The 16786-nt window shown below is 34.5% G+C and overlaps 1 protein-coding gene across 4 annotated transcripts in view; it reads left to right on the top strand.

Annotated features, from left to right (window-relative positions):
• Cntn1 (contactin 1) overlaps positions 1 to 16786 on the top strand; it is a 355859-nt gene that overhangs the window by 300650 nt on the left and 38423 nt on the right. For all 4 annotated transcript variants that reach the window (XM_074083135.1, XM_074083139.1, XM_074083138.1 and 1 more), the window contains 3 exons: positions 4854 to 4924; positions 9014 to 9248; positions 12051 to 12154. In XM_074083135.1, the coding sequence (XP_073939236.1) occupies positions 4854 to 4924; positions 9014 to 9248; positions 12051 to 12154 (410 nt within the window). The remainder of the gene's footprint in view (positions 1 to 4853; positions 4925 to 9013; positions 9249 to 12050; positions 12155 to 16786) is intronic.

Below are 16786 nucleotides of genomic sequence, written 5' to 3' on the forward strand. Positions count from 1 at the left end.
CTGACACATTTAGTAATCTATCATCAGAAAATATTTTAGGATCTTTTTTAATCCACTTTTGTGTCTACCCCAGTTTACATACTTGCCATATGTTTTCAAATACCATGCCTAGCCCTCTACTAGTATTGCTTCAATTAATTTCTACATTAACTTTATGAAATTACTATTCCTATTTTTTTGAGGCTGAGTCTTGCTATGTAGTTCAGGCTGACCTGGAACTGAAGATCCTCCAGCCTCAGCCTCCCGAGAACTGGGATTACAGACCTGTACCATGGGCCTCACAGTGTGTCTACTTTCACAGATAGCAATGTTAAGCTTATTCCCAGCTAGTGGAAGACAGGATTCGGATTTTAATCCAGATCTGTCTAGCTGTAAAGGTTTTATTCTTAAACACCTTTTTTAAAAACCAAGACATTGATCCCTGGATGGGATGCTTGTAACAGCATTTGAAAGCTCTGTGACCTATGACACATTACATAACTTCGCTGATCCTTACTTTTCTCATCTTTAAATGGGAATTATTTATTTTATGGGATTGTTTTATGACTACAAAGCACAAGGAAAGCAGCATTGTGGGGCATAATACTCAATAAAATTACCTTGCTATTAATGTTCATTTTAAAGCTTAGTGTGTTTGTAAACATATGAACTTCTATTTATTTTGTAACTGGCCACTTTAGCAATGAGGTGAAGAAAAGTCATAATTTTGTGTAATTTTTAAATCATCTTAAAAGAATCATTCTATATATTTTATGTAATAAAATTCAATAGAATTTCCCGATTGTTTTCCTTTTTGCCTATTTCATGAAAAGTTGAATGTTCATAAAATTGGCATTTACATTTTCCATTCTTACAAGAACATAAAAATACTTTCTAAATGGGGATGTTTGTCTTGTCATGTACCATTACCCCAGCTCCCTCAGAGATGCCAGTGTGTTATGTGGACAAAGGCTGGTTCCCATTTGGTGGAAAGGCTGACCTTGTGCCTCATTTTGCTGATTGACAGAGGTGACATTATCCAATGCTGCACCTGTCCTTATCTGTCTAATTACTTATTGCCAAGATCTCAGTGCATGGGTTGAGTGTATTCTTTGGATTCAGATGAGTGCATTATAAAGATGGATGCTTCCAAATTAAGAATTGAAAGAGGTGTTTGTAATTGATTTTAACCCATTTGATTCCAACTGTAAGAAAGAGATAACAAAAGCATCCTTTGAAGTAATATGTCATTGTAGGACAAATTCCCCAAAGCTAATAGTCCTCCATGTGCAGTTTGTGAATCCATATCCAAAAATGGTACATTTGGGTGTATATTGTCAACTTTGGTGTTTATTTGCCAGGTCAAGTCAGTCCAAGAAGGAAAAAAGGAAAAATAATAAAACCAAAATCAACACTTCACACTACATATTAAGCCTTAATTTCATGTCTGAAGAGGATATTCTACTCTTTCATTTCATTTTTCTATTTCCTTTTTATTTTCTTTTTTCTAACATTTCAAAAACTGTATAATAGGAGGAAAGGAAAAATGCTAAAGGCATATTTTGCAGCTGGTAAAGTACGGTGTTAAAGATAGTTGTCATTAATAATCAAATAGATATAATCTGATTTAAAAGAAGCAAAGAATATGGATTTTAATCTCTCAGGTGACTTGAATTAAAGTCCCTACCTTCTCTATATGTGAGTAGTATAACCTGAGCAAGGTAATTAACTTCATTGGGATCATTTATTTGCTTTCCTACATGACAGCAATGATTCTACTACTCTTTATACTTCAAAGTGCTGATTTGGGTGTCCAATAGGTGGTTTACCTTCTTTATGTACAAAGGGAAGAACATCAGTTTAGCAAGGTGGGGGGCAAGCCTGCTCCACCATCAAAACAGAATCTCATGAGTTACAAAGAATCAACATCTCTTGAATATCTAAAAATTCTATAGTTCATTTGTTTGTATTAATAGAGCTTCAGAGTTAAATATTTAAGTGCTTAAAGATATGTATGTCAGTACCAGCAAAAAAAAAAAAAGGATATGTATGTAAAGATAGAGTAAAAGCAAGTTTTAGACTTGAATCCTTGTTTTCCAAGATTAAAACATTATTTATGCAAGCACTTTTAAAATTCCATATTTATTCATTTATTGGCAGTACGGGGGTTTGAACTCAGGGCCTTATGCTTGCAAGCCTTCTATCACTTGAGCCACTCTGCCAGACCATATTTAATCATTTGTATCTCTTACTAAAATTTTTATTTTAAATCACAATGAAATTCTTATGTAAATTAAAGTGAAAGAGGTACTTATATGAATGATTTTAGCATCCAAGTATCAGAGGAAAATTGGCAGCTTCAGTTTCTTCTCATAGGAAAGAAGAATCATGGCACTGATATGATTTTTTTTTAAATGTTTTGTTTAAAATTTTTTGACCTATGATTAAAACAGAGAGGCCCTCTTATAAACATCCTAAGGGAATCACTATTAGACTGAAATGATGGCAAAAGGACTATTTTTAACCTTTCATAGTGAAATTATAAATATTCCTTATTCAGGATTAGTAATTCAGTGTTTTTCTAAGTATTCAGCTAAATTTGTTATAATGATTTATTGTTTAAAGAATGTCTAGTTTGTTCTCTGTTAAATGCCCTGGAGCTGAAGTTAAATAAGCGTCCTTATGCTAAGGGTGATTTACTTCCCTGAAACAAATCACTCTGTGGCCAGGTCCTTCTGATTTAGTAATTCTGAGTACAAATGGGACAATAACTGCTGTATTCTCAGGTTCAAGTTAGAAATGTAGCTTATGTGTCAATTTCATCTGTGAAGAATTCCTCTAACCTGCTGAGGCTACAACTAAGCATTCAAGGTGAAATGGGGGACATTGAGTGATTAACTATCTAAGCAAGATAGCAAAAGACTCTACTTAGAGATACAGTTACCTTTATTTCTGAGCTTTGTTTATTGTCTTGGTTTTAGCAACATGAGTGGACTAGACAATCTCTGAAAAGCTAATAAATCTTGAGTTACTGACTTGAAGCATGTTCAAAAGTGCTCATAATTCACATTGTAAAGTGGGAAAATATTCAGTATGATATAAGCATACTCTGTATTTAGCTCTGTTCTAAATAAAGATTAAAATTGATTGTGATGAAAAACATTAGAGAAATGCTTTGCAAATATATTTATCCTTAACAAGGCAATATTTGATTTAATAAATTACAGTATATTATTTTATTAGTTATTCATGAAATTATTTGCCTGTGACCCCTGTACTTAGAGTTAAAGAAACAATATTTGATTTATTCACTGATTATAGGACAACATGCTTTCTGTTTTTCTATAGCATGTGGAGTTTTAACTTCAGAATATGAATTATGGGATTAGAAGACTTTCCAGAGTTATCTAAAGATACCAGCCTTCAATATGTATTTTAACTAAAGAACTACAAATAACTTCTCTTTTAACATCCTTGTGTACCCATTTCATCTTCTAGCACTCATCAAGTAACTTTTGAATAGTAAATTAAAGTCTCTCAAGCTTCATATTAATTTGTGTGGAAAGAAATCATAATATAGGTCTATGTATATATGGGCAAGCACATGTTTTTGTCTGTTTCTGTGCAATTATTGTACATGTTTCACACACACACAAAACGTGTGTGACTAACATAGTAAGTTCTAAGTATGTCTCTTAGAATCCCAGTTATTTGTCAGAATCTGTAGCTCAGTAAACATTACCTTGCTCTGAGGACTGTGAGGAAAGTGTGATTAGGTGCTGTTGGGAAGGGATTTGGGGACTCCAAGAATGGACATTTCATCTTTTCGAAGTGTTAACAAATTTGGGAATGATATGTAACCTGAGACAATGCCTGTGTGTGGGAAAACATACATTTTCCATGGACACATGGAACCAGTGATGCTTTATTCATCAACACACTTGCAGTTAGAGGTTAAGTCTGCAAAGCCAACAAGACACAGTGCCTGACCTGAAGGGGTTTCAAGAAGAGAAGAAAACAGAAAGGAGGCCCATTGGACTTGGCTGTGATATCAGTTCTGTGGTTTTTGCGAAAGTGGTATCAAGAACACGAAGAAGTGGAAACAGATTGTAAGCCATTAAAAAGTGATTATGGGGTGAATTACAAAAAGAGGCCATATATCAGTTCTTCTAAAACTTCAGTGGCAGGAAAGGGTGTGATGATGGCTTGGGAATTAAGGGAAAAGCAGCATTCCAGGAAAGTTCTTCAGAAAATAAACTGCAGAGTGTGGAGTTTCCACATTGAGACTGAAGGATAGTGTAGGGGGATGGGGAAAAGAAAGTTGGAATCTCTGATGGGGGAAGGTTCCTGAAGAGACAAGAGGCACTGGTAGAGATTTATTAGATTTCTCATATTTACAATACTTGAAGAAACATTGTTCAATGTTATTGCAAATGTGGGGTGTCTTATAATATGTATTTGTAGAATGAAGCATAGATATGACGGGAAGTTTTTAGAAGCTTCTAGGGTTCAAGTGTAATATCTGTAAAATATTTTCCAACAGAGTACATCTAATTTTTCAGAATCAAATTAAAAGTAAGGACACCGAAAAGAAAAAAAGATGGTGGAGGCAAATTTGCTTCACTGTTCTTTGCTGAGGGAAACTGGCATATTTCTTATGGCTCCAAATCAAATTTTACTTTGGTGGAAAACAGATTCTTACAGCTACTATAAGCCATTGTTTTTATAACTGAGTAGATCCTGTGTGTAGCTTGTTTTTCCTAGCCAAAGAAAATTTCCTGTTTTTTATGGTAAATAAGAATGCTATGAACAGGAGAACTTCACAGCCTTATTTATGTTATCATTTTCTGTATTTGTTTGCTTATTTGTTTCAGCACCAAATGTGGCTCCTTCAGATGTAGGAGGCGGGGGTGGAAGCAACAGAGAACTGACAATTACTTGGGCGGTAAGTATTAATAAATTGCACATATAATAGGGTGTCTTACCTATGTTTAATCTCATATCCACTTTTGTTTCCTGAAATAAATTGAGAATAAAAGCAAGTACTTAATCTGTGAATGAGAATAAATTACTATTTTTTTCTTAAACACATGTCAGTTTTCATCTAGCTTATGTTGGCTTACTGGGCAATTCAAATGCATAAAAAGATACTAGAAGATAAGGAATCTGTTAGCCTATAAGCTTAGACATCCTATTATCTGATTCTAGTGATATTTTGAACTCTTTGTCATCTGGTAGCCCAATTATAATTTTTAACACTTTTCTCACTTGAAAATCCAGGGCCAAAATTCAGCTTACAGACTTTACACACTTAAATAATGAAGGACAGGAATATAAAACAGGTCCTGTCTGGGAGTGGGCCACTAGTGGGAAGGGGAGGAGGGATGAAGGATGAATATGGTTAATGTACTTTATATACATGTATGAAGATTGAACCTATCAAAATCATTTTAGGTATGGGGGAGGATGAGGAAGAATGATGTTGGGAATAACCTAAAAGCAAGCTACATTGCAAGCATATATGGAAATGCCCCCTGTTCAACTAATATATGCTAATAAAAATGTTTAAAACATCAATTTTTTGGCAAGACTGAACTTTGCCAAAAAGTTCTCTGAGTTCTTTGAACTCAGAGCCTCATGCTTGCTAGGCTGGCACTCTACCACTTGACCCACTCTGCCAGCTTTTGTGTGTGTGTGTGTGTGTGTGTGTGTGTGTGTGTGTGTGTTGGGTATTTTCGCAATAGAGTCTTGAGATCTATTTGCCCAGGGCTGGCTTTGAAGAGTAGTCCTCCTGATTTCTGCCTCCAGCATTATAGGCATGTGCCACTGGCTCCTAGCAAAAGATCAATTTTTAAGATGGAAGCTGCTTCCTCACTGAAGGCTTACTGTGATGGTTAGTATGTCATGATAGGTCAGTCCTGGAAGTCACCCAAGCAACTTGTTACTGAGGTATCCAAACATATTATTAAATATATTACTAAACTTTCATGGCCCAAAGTAGAGTTCTACATCAGAATATGATCTCTGTGGATTTTCAAAGTGGGAGAGATATTGGGAGGGGGTGAGGAAGGTTCTGACATTACAGATTTATCTGGATTAGACATCTGGCATTTATCTAGGTAACATATTTTGTATAGATTCATTACATATTTTTACTGGTTAATCATTGAAGCTAGTCAAGGAGCACAACTTAGGCTCCAAAGGATTTTGAGAACTGCAGGAAAAATGACAGGTTTTATTTTTTGCATAAATCTTCCAGTAATAAATCATGTGATCATTCACTAATTGCATAATTTATCCAATGAGTGGCTATTTAGCAAAACGACTTCATTCTACTGTGTAGTCATATTTTATATTTGGCATTTAAATCAGATCTTTTAAAAAGAGTTTTTTAAACATCACATTTCGCCAGCCTGAATTTCAGATTATTTAATTCTAAGTTTTACTATCAACGTAACATCCCCAAGTCACAAATATTATAAAAATGAGGATATCTGAGTCTTTTCCATGTGATATGATCTCTCCAGTAAGTATATGCTTTATGATAAGATGGGCCTTGTCAAGAAATCAGAATTAGAAACCTTGCAAAAATTCAAAATCAAGTTTTAGGGGAAAATGGCCGAAGAATCATTTATTTTTGAAATCTCCGTAGTTGATTGTATTAAATTTTAGATTCCAAAATTTAAGTAAATTAAGACCAATGTTTAAGATGCTGTAAGATTTAATAATCTTAAATCACATTTTGGACAACCTCAAGATCACACTTTAGCTCACCATCCCTGGCCATAAAGGAAACAAATCAAAACCACACTAAGACTCCACCTCACTCCTTTTAAAATAGCTATCATGAAGAACACCACCAACAACAAATGCTGGTGAGATGTGGGGAAAAAGGAACCCTCATGCTCTGCTGGGGGGAATGTAAGCTAGTACAACCACTCTGGAAAATGATACAGAGGCTTCTTAAAAAACGAAACGTAGATCTACCATATGATTCTGTAATACCACTCCTAGGGATATACCTGAAGGCATGCAACTCAGGTTATTACAAAGGCACCTGCACACCCATGTTCATTGCAACACTATTTACAATAGCCAAGCTATGGAAACAGCCAAGATGCCCCACTACCGATGAATGGATTAAGAAAATGTGATATTTATACACAATGGAATTTTATTCAGCCACAAAGAAGAAATTTTATCATTCTCAAGTAAATGGATGGAACTGGAAAACATTATCTGAAATGAAGTTAGCCAGGCTCAGAAAACCAAAAATTGCTTGTTCTCCCTCGTATGTGGATTATAGACCTAAAACAAAAACAAATGCAGTAATATTATTGGACGTGGGTCACACACTAAAGGGATACCATACATGGGAGGAATATGGAAAGGGAGGAAAACCTAAAACCTGAATGTGGTTGATGTGCTCACAGTAGAGGAGCAAATATAGTAATGTTAAACTAACAGAGGACACTATGAGAAGGGGACTAGGAAGTAGTGAAGAGGTCTGGTAGAGATGAACCAATGTGGCTTGCAATACACATGTGCATGGAAGCAACACTAGGACTCTCTCTGTATAGCTATCTTTATCTCAAACTAGCAAAAACACTATGTCTTTCTTATTATCTCTTATGTTTTCTCTTCAACAAAATCAGAGAACAAAAGGGTGGAAAATTGTCTTCCCATAAGAGGGGGTTGGGGGGAGAAGGTGTCCCAGCCAATGTATACATGTGCAAGTAAATGCAAAAACGATATAAAAAAAAAAGATTACATTTCAGGCTCTCTGTTCTGTGCACTCAAGTCAAGCTTGTACCCGCTGACCTTAGTACATTTCTGTATCTTCCTATTTAACTTAAGCATATCCAAGCAATTGTGCTATATTTAATTCAAGGTTTTTGTCCTAAAACATGTTAACTTTGATTTTTGGTTGAAATAAGTAAACATGCAATTTATATATTTATCTTAATGGTTATAAAAAATTAAATAGCAAGTATTAGAACTACCTTTAAATCAGCATTTATAAATAATGGATTGACACAAATGTCTTACTGGGGTTTGAACTCAGGGCCTGATGTTTGCTAAGCAAATACTCGACCACTTGAGCCACAACCCAGGTCCTTTTGCTTTCAGTTTGTTTTTCAGATAGAGTCTGGCCCAACTTCAGAGCATGAGGTTTCTCCTATCTGAGCCTCAGAAGTAGCTGTGATGACAGGCATGCACTACCATTCATGATTCCAAACTTTGATATTGCGAAGTTTACATATTCAGTAATAAGAATCCCTGAGACCATGATGCAAAACTGAGCACTTCCTTCAGTATTGAAGTCAATAGGGTCCAAGGCCAACCCCCTACAAATGAACACAGTGTTACCCTTTCATCCTTATCACCTTCTCTTTTTTATTCCTATGATCAGCTTCTATTTGAGTATAATATAAATATGCTAGAGTCTCTTTACTCTCTTTCCGTTATAAAGAAATTCATTTACTTATTCATTAACAGAGTATTATTTGTTCCAGGTGCTAAGGATAAAGAGGAAGGGAAATAGACTAAAACTCTGCCTTCATAAACCTATTTCCTAGGAGTTGAGGAAGATAGTAAGGTACATAAATAAGTAAGATACATGGTGTTAAATCATGATAGCTTTAAGCAAAAAGGTGAAGCAGGGAGGTTGATATGGAGTATTTTGGAGTCTGGAAATTACAGATTTTGTGGACTGAGAAAACATCAATAGTTTATTCAGTGGTGTGAGTTGTGTGACATCTGGGATGATTTCCTAGGTAGAAGGAACTGAAAGTAGAAAGAACTGGGGTGGGAGCCCCTGGGTGTTGAAGGAAGGAATAGCAAGGATGCTACCTGGAAAATGAGGTCTGTATGTGTTGGAGCATATTTTTGCTCTGGCATTTTCAATAAGCACTACCTTATGAATTAAGAGTGTTTTTACAAAGAACATACATCCCATGTGTGTGTCTTTACTTTCCTAGCATTCTTTTAATTGTATTACTAAAACCTATTTAATATTTAAATTTTTATTTAGCCTTTGTCAAGAGAATACCATTATGGCAACAACTTTGGTTACATAGTGGCATTTAAGCCATTTGATGGAGAAGAATGGAAAAAAGTTACAGTTACTAATCCAGATACTGGCAGATATGTCCATAAGGATGAAACCATGAGCCCTTCCACTGCATTTCAAGTAAAGGTTAAGGCTTTCAACAATAAAGGAGATGGACCCTACAGCCTCATAGCAGTCATTAATTCAGCACAAGATGGTAAGTAAAAGAAAGTCCTTACTAACATGATGAAGGAGAAAAAACAAATCTTAGTCACTGGCAGGGATTTAGTTTACTTTCACTTAGGCCTTAGTTATTAATAACTTTTTATATTAGTATACACTTAGTAAATGAGTACTATTTTGAATCAAAGTTAAAATGTCAACCTCTCCATGTAAATGACAAAAATGTTAATAAAACTATCTTTTTTTTTTTCATCTTTAGATTATGTTTTTAAAATAATTAGCTTAGGAATCCTACTTCTGGCTTCATAATTTTGATTTTATAGTCTGAAATTCTCCATACTTAATTGGAACTCCAGTGGTCTGTGTATTCATAACATCTGTAACAGATTATTTATAAAATTTCCCCCAATTTTTACTCAAATTGTAAACATTTATCTAACGTTTTCATTGCTATGATAAAGTGCTAGAATTTTTAAAAGGGAAACCAGATATAATTATATGAAAGGGGGATCAGAAAGTCAGTTGAAAACATTTCTTTGAAAGGAATAAGTTTGTATCCCTTTTTTCAGGGGAAAAAAAAAACATTACTGACCTTGACTTTCTGTTTTCCTAGAAAATTTAAGGAAACTGAGCATGCACAAAAAGTCCTCTATATAAATGCTAAATGACATACAGTTATAGATTAAACATAATTGCATTTTTTATGATTTCCTATTTAAGCTGCTAAGGTTTTTGTTATTTAATCTACCTATTTAAAAAGATAAAACCTCCATAATATGTCTACTTACTCATGTGAGTATGTAAATAATTAATAGCTGGAAAAGCAAATAAAAATTTCATTGCCTTCTGATCTAAACCATTTACTTTTGACCAAGTTTCTCTTGGCAGACGTAGGAGGAACACAAATGGAAGAATTCAAGAACAAAAATTTTGCAAAGGGATTGGAGTTGTGGTTCAAGTGGTACAGGGGTTGTCCAGCAAGTGACAGGTCCTGAGTTCAATTCCCCCAGTACCAAAGGCGGAAAAGAAAGGAAAGGAAGGAAGAAAGACAGGAAGGGAGGGAAAGAGGGAGGGATGGAAGGAGGGAGGGAGAAATGAAGGAAGGAAGAAAAGAGAGAAGAGAGAGAGACAGAGAGAGAGAGAAGGAAAGAAAGAAAAACTGGGCATGAACATAAATGGGGAGTAATTGGGGGAGGGGATGAGTTGGAGGTGGAGAGGGAAAAGAGAGGGTGAGGAGGGAGAATATGATAGAAATACATTGTATGCATGTATGAAAATATTAAAATGAAACCCATTTAAAATAAAATAAAAGTTTTTAAGGTACTCTTCTGTTCTCTTAGAGGGTTTGCCTCTCCAAAATAAATGTAGAGCTATTCCTTAGAACTCAATAAAAATTCTCACTTACACTCTTCAGTCAGAAACATATTAGTTTTGTCTTTATCAAAAGTGTAATAATGCATTCTAATTATCCCATGACCAGTACTTTGAATACAAACATGTCATTTTACTATACTCATACCACATAAAATCAAGTTCATACCTCTGTATGCACAGTACAATTTATGTAAAAGGTGCAAGCATGAAAGGCAGCCATATGAGTCACTTGGCTCAACTAAACCCTTTAAAATAATTAAAAAGTAGAAATAACTTGCTTACAATCAAACAATGGAAGAGTCCTGATGTCAAAAATTACATTCCCTAGGCCAGTACTTATTCAACAGGAATGTGGTAACTTCATTCTATTTTAATAATTTGAAAAACATGACTACATCTCCCACAGAAACTGAAAGTTAAAGTATTTTACAAGTTATCGTTTCATCTGATATCAATTTTTTACTGCTTTTTTTGATGCTAAAGTAAGCTTTCGGCAAAGGCCACACTTGTCATCTATTTAGTCATGGGCATTTGTATTTAATTATATTTCTTTCATAAATATTTCATGAGTCTCATAAAACTTGCATGTGCTGAAACTTGTACAAGTTGTTAATCTTTCTTCTACTGGTAGGAAATCAATCACAGCGCTGCATGTTTACTTTGATTTAGAAAGGCAACAATGTTCATGTGTAAGACATTTTTTAACATTAAATAGGATTATGGCTTCTTAATGAAAGGCAATAAAAACTGATCACCCCTGCTTAAAGTTTTCCTTGGTTTCTTTGTGTAAATTTCATAAGAGATGTAAATTACTTTTTTTCTCCTGAACAGAGGCCTTTTTGATACATATTTGATTTGATGCCCAGTTGGGAAGATTAGACATATAAAAAGCTTTCCTGAGCCCAAGAAATAGAGGGTGTCACAACTTGTTTGAAAAGATCTTAAAAATATTTTTAAAATCTTATCTTGAGCATAAAGAGGAAACTTTTATTATTAATATTGCCATGTATTGTTAGATCATCTAAATAGCAAGTAAGAAAAAATTAATTATAATGAATAATTTTCTAAATAAATAAAAAATTTCTTACTTTTGGAAAGGTGTAATTGATAAACTAAATATAATTAATTTTAATTTGTATCTAAAGGCCTTCTTAAATGTATCTGTTGGGAGAAATAAAAAGTACTGGTTATTGCTTGTAGATAAGATAGTAATCCAGGAAGCTTCCCATGTGTAAGTGTGTATGTCTGCAGAGCATTCGTGTGGATGAATATGTATGTGCAGGTATCACCTGTAGCAATGAAATATACTAATATTAACAATAAAGGAAGACATAACAAAAATACTGATCTTATTTTATTTTTAAAATATCAAGTATAGTTGTAATTCATTCACAAAGCAGTTTTATTCAAATTTCTTTATGTAAACATCTTACTAAGCCATAATATCCTCACCAAATTTCAGCTCCTAGTGAAGCCCCGACAGAAGTAGGTGTCAAAGTCCTATCGTCTTCGGAGATATCAGTTCACTGGAAGCATGTTTTAGAAAAAATAGTGGAAAGCTATCAGGTGAGTTCAATCTTCTATAAAGTTAAATACATTTACTCATCAACATACAGGAATAAGTTTTCGAAGATACTGCATCTTTACTGTCTTGTGTACCTATCGGTGGATGTGATACCTAACACTGTCTCTGTGTTTAGTGTTTGGGGAATTTATAAGCACTGACATGATTATTACACATCACATACATGTCTTAAATTAACATAATGTACCACTAAATATGTGCAAATATTATCAATAGAGGTTCCTGACTGGTTTATGCAGGAGGGATGAAAAGAAACAGTTGGCCAAAAAAAAGACTAAATAATAATGTTCATGAGCAGCCAAAGACAATTTTAATGGGGCTGGGATCAAACCCAGGGTCTCAGGCACCACAGACAAGTACTCTACCACTTAGCTACACTTCCAACTCCTAGACAAAATCTTTTAAAGCAACCATTCTCAGTTGGCTCCTACCTGTAATCCCAGGTTTGCAGTCTAAGGCCAGCCCAGGCACAAAACACAAGACCTTATCTGAAAAATAACTAAAGCAAAAAGGTCTGGGGGTGTGGCTCAAGTGGTAGGAACACTACCACTTGAAAATGTGAGGCTCTGAGTTCAAATACCAGTACTGTCACCCCCTCCCCCCTGCCAAAAAAAGACAATATTCTCACAAAATGTTGGTAAATCTCAAGATTTTGTAAAGCGCTTTAATAATTTATATCAGCATATTTAATATGGTCATCCAACTTCCCTTATGAGTTTCCCTTCTAAACATTCCTTTGAAGGAGATCATTATAATTATATCAAATATGTTTCAGAATCTGATCTTTGAAAAATGCAAACAATCAAAATGTTCCAAAGAAATCTTCCCTTGAGCCGAGTCTTAGATGACCAGTCTGAGTTAGCTAGGTAGCAAGGGGAAAGCTTACCTTCTTAGTAAGAGGGTCAGAACTAGAAAACTGAAACTAGAAGGATAGATGGAGATTTAAACTAATGCCAACACAAGTTAGACTTGATTCTATAGGAAAGTGACAACTCACAGGAATTGGCTTCACCTCCCTTTAAAGGTGAGCAAATGGATACAAAAAAGATGTGACAACTTGCCTCCACTGTCAGTAACAGTGTCTGAGCAGTGTCTAGAACTCAGATTTTCTGATTCAAAGCTTTGGACATGATGCTCTATCATGGACTCCCTCTTGCTTAACTCAGTGAGTGGATAGGAAGCACTGCTCTGGAGCTGCCCAGTGGCCGGCCAGGGTGGTCTCTTACTTCGTGTGTTCCCATCTCCTGTGTCCATGGACTATTAGTTCCACAAGGGTAGGACTTTCTCTGTTTTGTTCTTACTGCTGAGAGCAGGACTGGGCATATGTAGGCACTAAATAAATATTCATTGAGTACTGAAGGGAATAAGGAAGTGTGATCAAATACAGTGTTAAAATTTGTTCTCTCTAGGGTATTTTTCTGAGATCTAGCCACAAATCAACAAAAGCCTTTAGGCAGAAGTACTCAGACTAAAAAGTTTTTTGGCACCATAATTCATTACTTAAGTAGATCTCAAAGTGTCTTCAGAAAATCTTTTCAAGGGTTCAGATGAATTAATAATGACAGCAGATAAGAGGAGACTTAGAATATTCAGTATTCCTAATCTTGAAATAACATTATAACAAGAAGAAAAGAAATATCAGAGAGAGAGAGAGACAGACAGAGAGAGACAGAGAGACAGAGAGAGACACTAGTTGATACAAATTCTTGTAACAAATAAGTCCAAAGTGTCTTTGGAAGAAAAAAAAATCAATATTTGGTGCTTCAAAAGTCAAAATTTGGACAACAGGACTTCTTTTGTATTACTCATTTTCAGCAAATGAAAAAAATAAAAAAGAACAAAATTTGATATTTTGATCATCTCAATGAGACAACAGTTAAAAGGAAGGAAGCCTGGACTCTAAATATCATTGATTTAGATAATATCAGAATGTAAGCTTTTTTGATTGGAAAGTAAATCTCAATTAAAAACTCTCAAGTAGCAAAAAATGACCTTTAGCAAATAAGATTTTTCTCACAGGATAGTTTCAAGGGAACAGTGTGTTCTAGGGAAAAGTTTGGTTTCACAGATTCTCACTTTTTACACCACCATGAAAGTTATGAACTTTGTTACTGAGAAGACATGGGTTTGTAATATCAGCTTAGATCTTAGGAATTTTGTGGAAAATTTATTTGACCTGTCTCAGTTTCCTCACCTATATAACTGAAAAAGAATCATTATTATTTCATAGGATTGCTGTGCTATTTAAGCTTTTCCCTACTTTATATTATTAGCATTTAAAGATGATGACAATGATGGAAATGATTATAATTTGAATGCTACAATTTGTTGAGATCTTGCTATGCTAAACAATTTAAGTTCATTGTATTGATTTCATACAACCTTAAAGGACAGACAATTTTACTATCTCCATTTTAAGGATGATGGACTTGAGGCTTACAAATAAGCCTCAAGTAACAATTGTCTAACAATTGAGTAACAATTGTCTTAAGCAGAATTTAATCTAGGTCTTGCCTCTCCAGAGAATGGATGATTTACAGTCATAGAATTATTCTATTTATACTTTCTTAAAATCCTTTCATGTCTTCCACGCAGACCATTGAATATCAAAAAGAGAAGCATGAAAGTTTAAAAGTGAAAAATCATTACCATTTATTTTTCTTATAAGAAAATGCTTCTATAAAAGTATTTGGGGAAACTTAGCTGACTACAATATGGGAAATATTGGAAATATGGGAAAAGCCAATGGTTTAACAAGATAGATGATCATGAAAAACATTACTTCACTGCACCCTATGAAAATGTATGATGAATCTAAGTTATATGCATTAAAATTTTAAAATAAAATATTAAGCAGGCATGTTGAAATCCCAGCTATAATTCCCAGATACTTGGACAATAAAATATAAAGGTGAGGACATCCTGAGTCCTGTGTAATTGACCCATTTCAAGGTTAATTTCCTGATATTTCAAAGGAGCATTGTAGGTAATTGAGCCTAAAAACATTCTTCTCTTCCTTTGTAGATTTTAAAATGTATCTAAGTACAAAATCTGAAGGTCACTTGTTTTTATGTCTTTTTCTTCAAAGAGTTCCCCATTTCCAATCTTAATACTTGGTGAATTTTTCTATAGTATAGGTGATCTAGAAAAATACAAAAGTGTCCTTCTTATAAAAGGTAAATGCTGCTACCCAGGAATCCACAAAAGATTTTTGGTTTGATCACCCACCAGTAAAACATTCATTTAATTAGTTTAGTGAAAATAAGTAAACAAACTATCTGAAATAATGAATGTAAAAACTCTTAGCAGCTAAATTGGAGATTAATACCAATGATTAATGTACAACCATCATAAAAATGAACAACGCTGAGCAGTCTACTGTTATGTATTTACAGGCCAAATTATTGTGGTAGACAAGATATTGGGGAGTGCTTAATCATTTTATAGAAAGCATTAGTCTGCAGCTCCTCAAAGCAAAGCCTAACACAATGACATGGAAAAAGGCGCCTTTTTATTACTGTTCGTTTATTTTTTTAAATATGATCCTAGAGAGCAGGTGGGAGGAAAAGACTGGTGAACAGGAAATGGCAGAGCTCAGATGCAAAGATGCTTTATCCATGGTGGACAAGTGGGACTACACCCTTGAGACCTTTCAGGAACTTGGCAAATGTGCTTTGCAACTGCCCTGCCTAGGATAAAGGGGGAGCATCCATCCACTTCTTTCCCCACTGTCTTATGGACATCATTTCCTGCCCACGTCCAGTGCCTCCTGAGCAAGTTTCACACTACAGTGAAGGGCGACCCTGAATGGACAGAGGTGTGGCACTGGCAGAGGAGTGAAGGAAAAGTTCTGTCTTGGGTTTGCATGAAGCTTCTTGGAGCCAGCTAAGAACTGGTTGGCTTCTGTACCAGTAGCAGAAATAAAATGGAACTCTGAGTTGTTTCCCAGAGGCATGCAAATACGCATTTTTAATAATTTATGTTATTACTATTAATTTTCATAGAATGTACTAATACTTGAATTAGTCTGGTATCTGGAAAATTTAGTTGTTATACATAGAGATCAAGTGTTTTTTGTGTGTTGGTCTCACTTTTATTTTACTTAAATACCATATTTAGATTCTTTTCCTACAGATTATTACATCCTTAATAGGGGAATATTCCCATGTCAGGAATTATTTTTAGAATAGAAAAAATTCATAATTTAAAGGAAATAACTTAGAGATCCATTATAAAAGCTTCCAGAAGCAGCGCATTATAAAAGGAGCAAGCCTAGTGTTCAGAACTGCTAAATATCTTTAAGAACTTCAAGATACTATCATCCATGGTATCTATTACGTTATTCATCAGGAAATGAGGTTAAAAGAGCTGCTTTTCTTACAAAGTTCTTGAGTTTTCCTGGGTAAAATTGATGATATTATAGACCATAAATTTGTTGTAAGTATAATTATTCCTTACTAAAAATAGAAGTTAGGTTTTTCTGAGGCTTTTCTTTTGCTTTCTAATACTTTTATGAAGAGAAAAATTAATCAGTTCTCTATCAATGATATTCATAATAATATGTGAACCTAGACATTTTTAATTACTCCTTTTTTGAAAGCATTACCTATGAA

Source organism: Castor canadensis, chromosome 8, assembly GCF_047511655.1.
Source record: "Castor canadensis chromosome 8, mCasCan1.hap1v2, whole genome shotgun sequence".
NCBI lineage: Eukaryota > Metazoa > Chordata > Mammalia > Rodentia > Castoridae > Castor > Castor canadensis.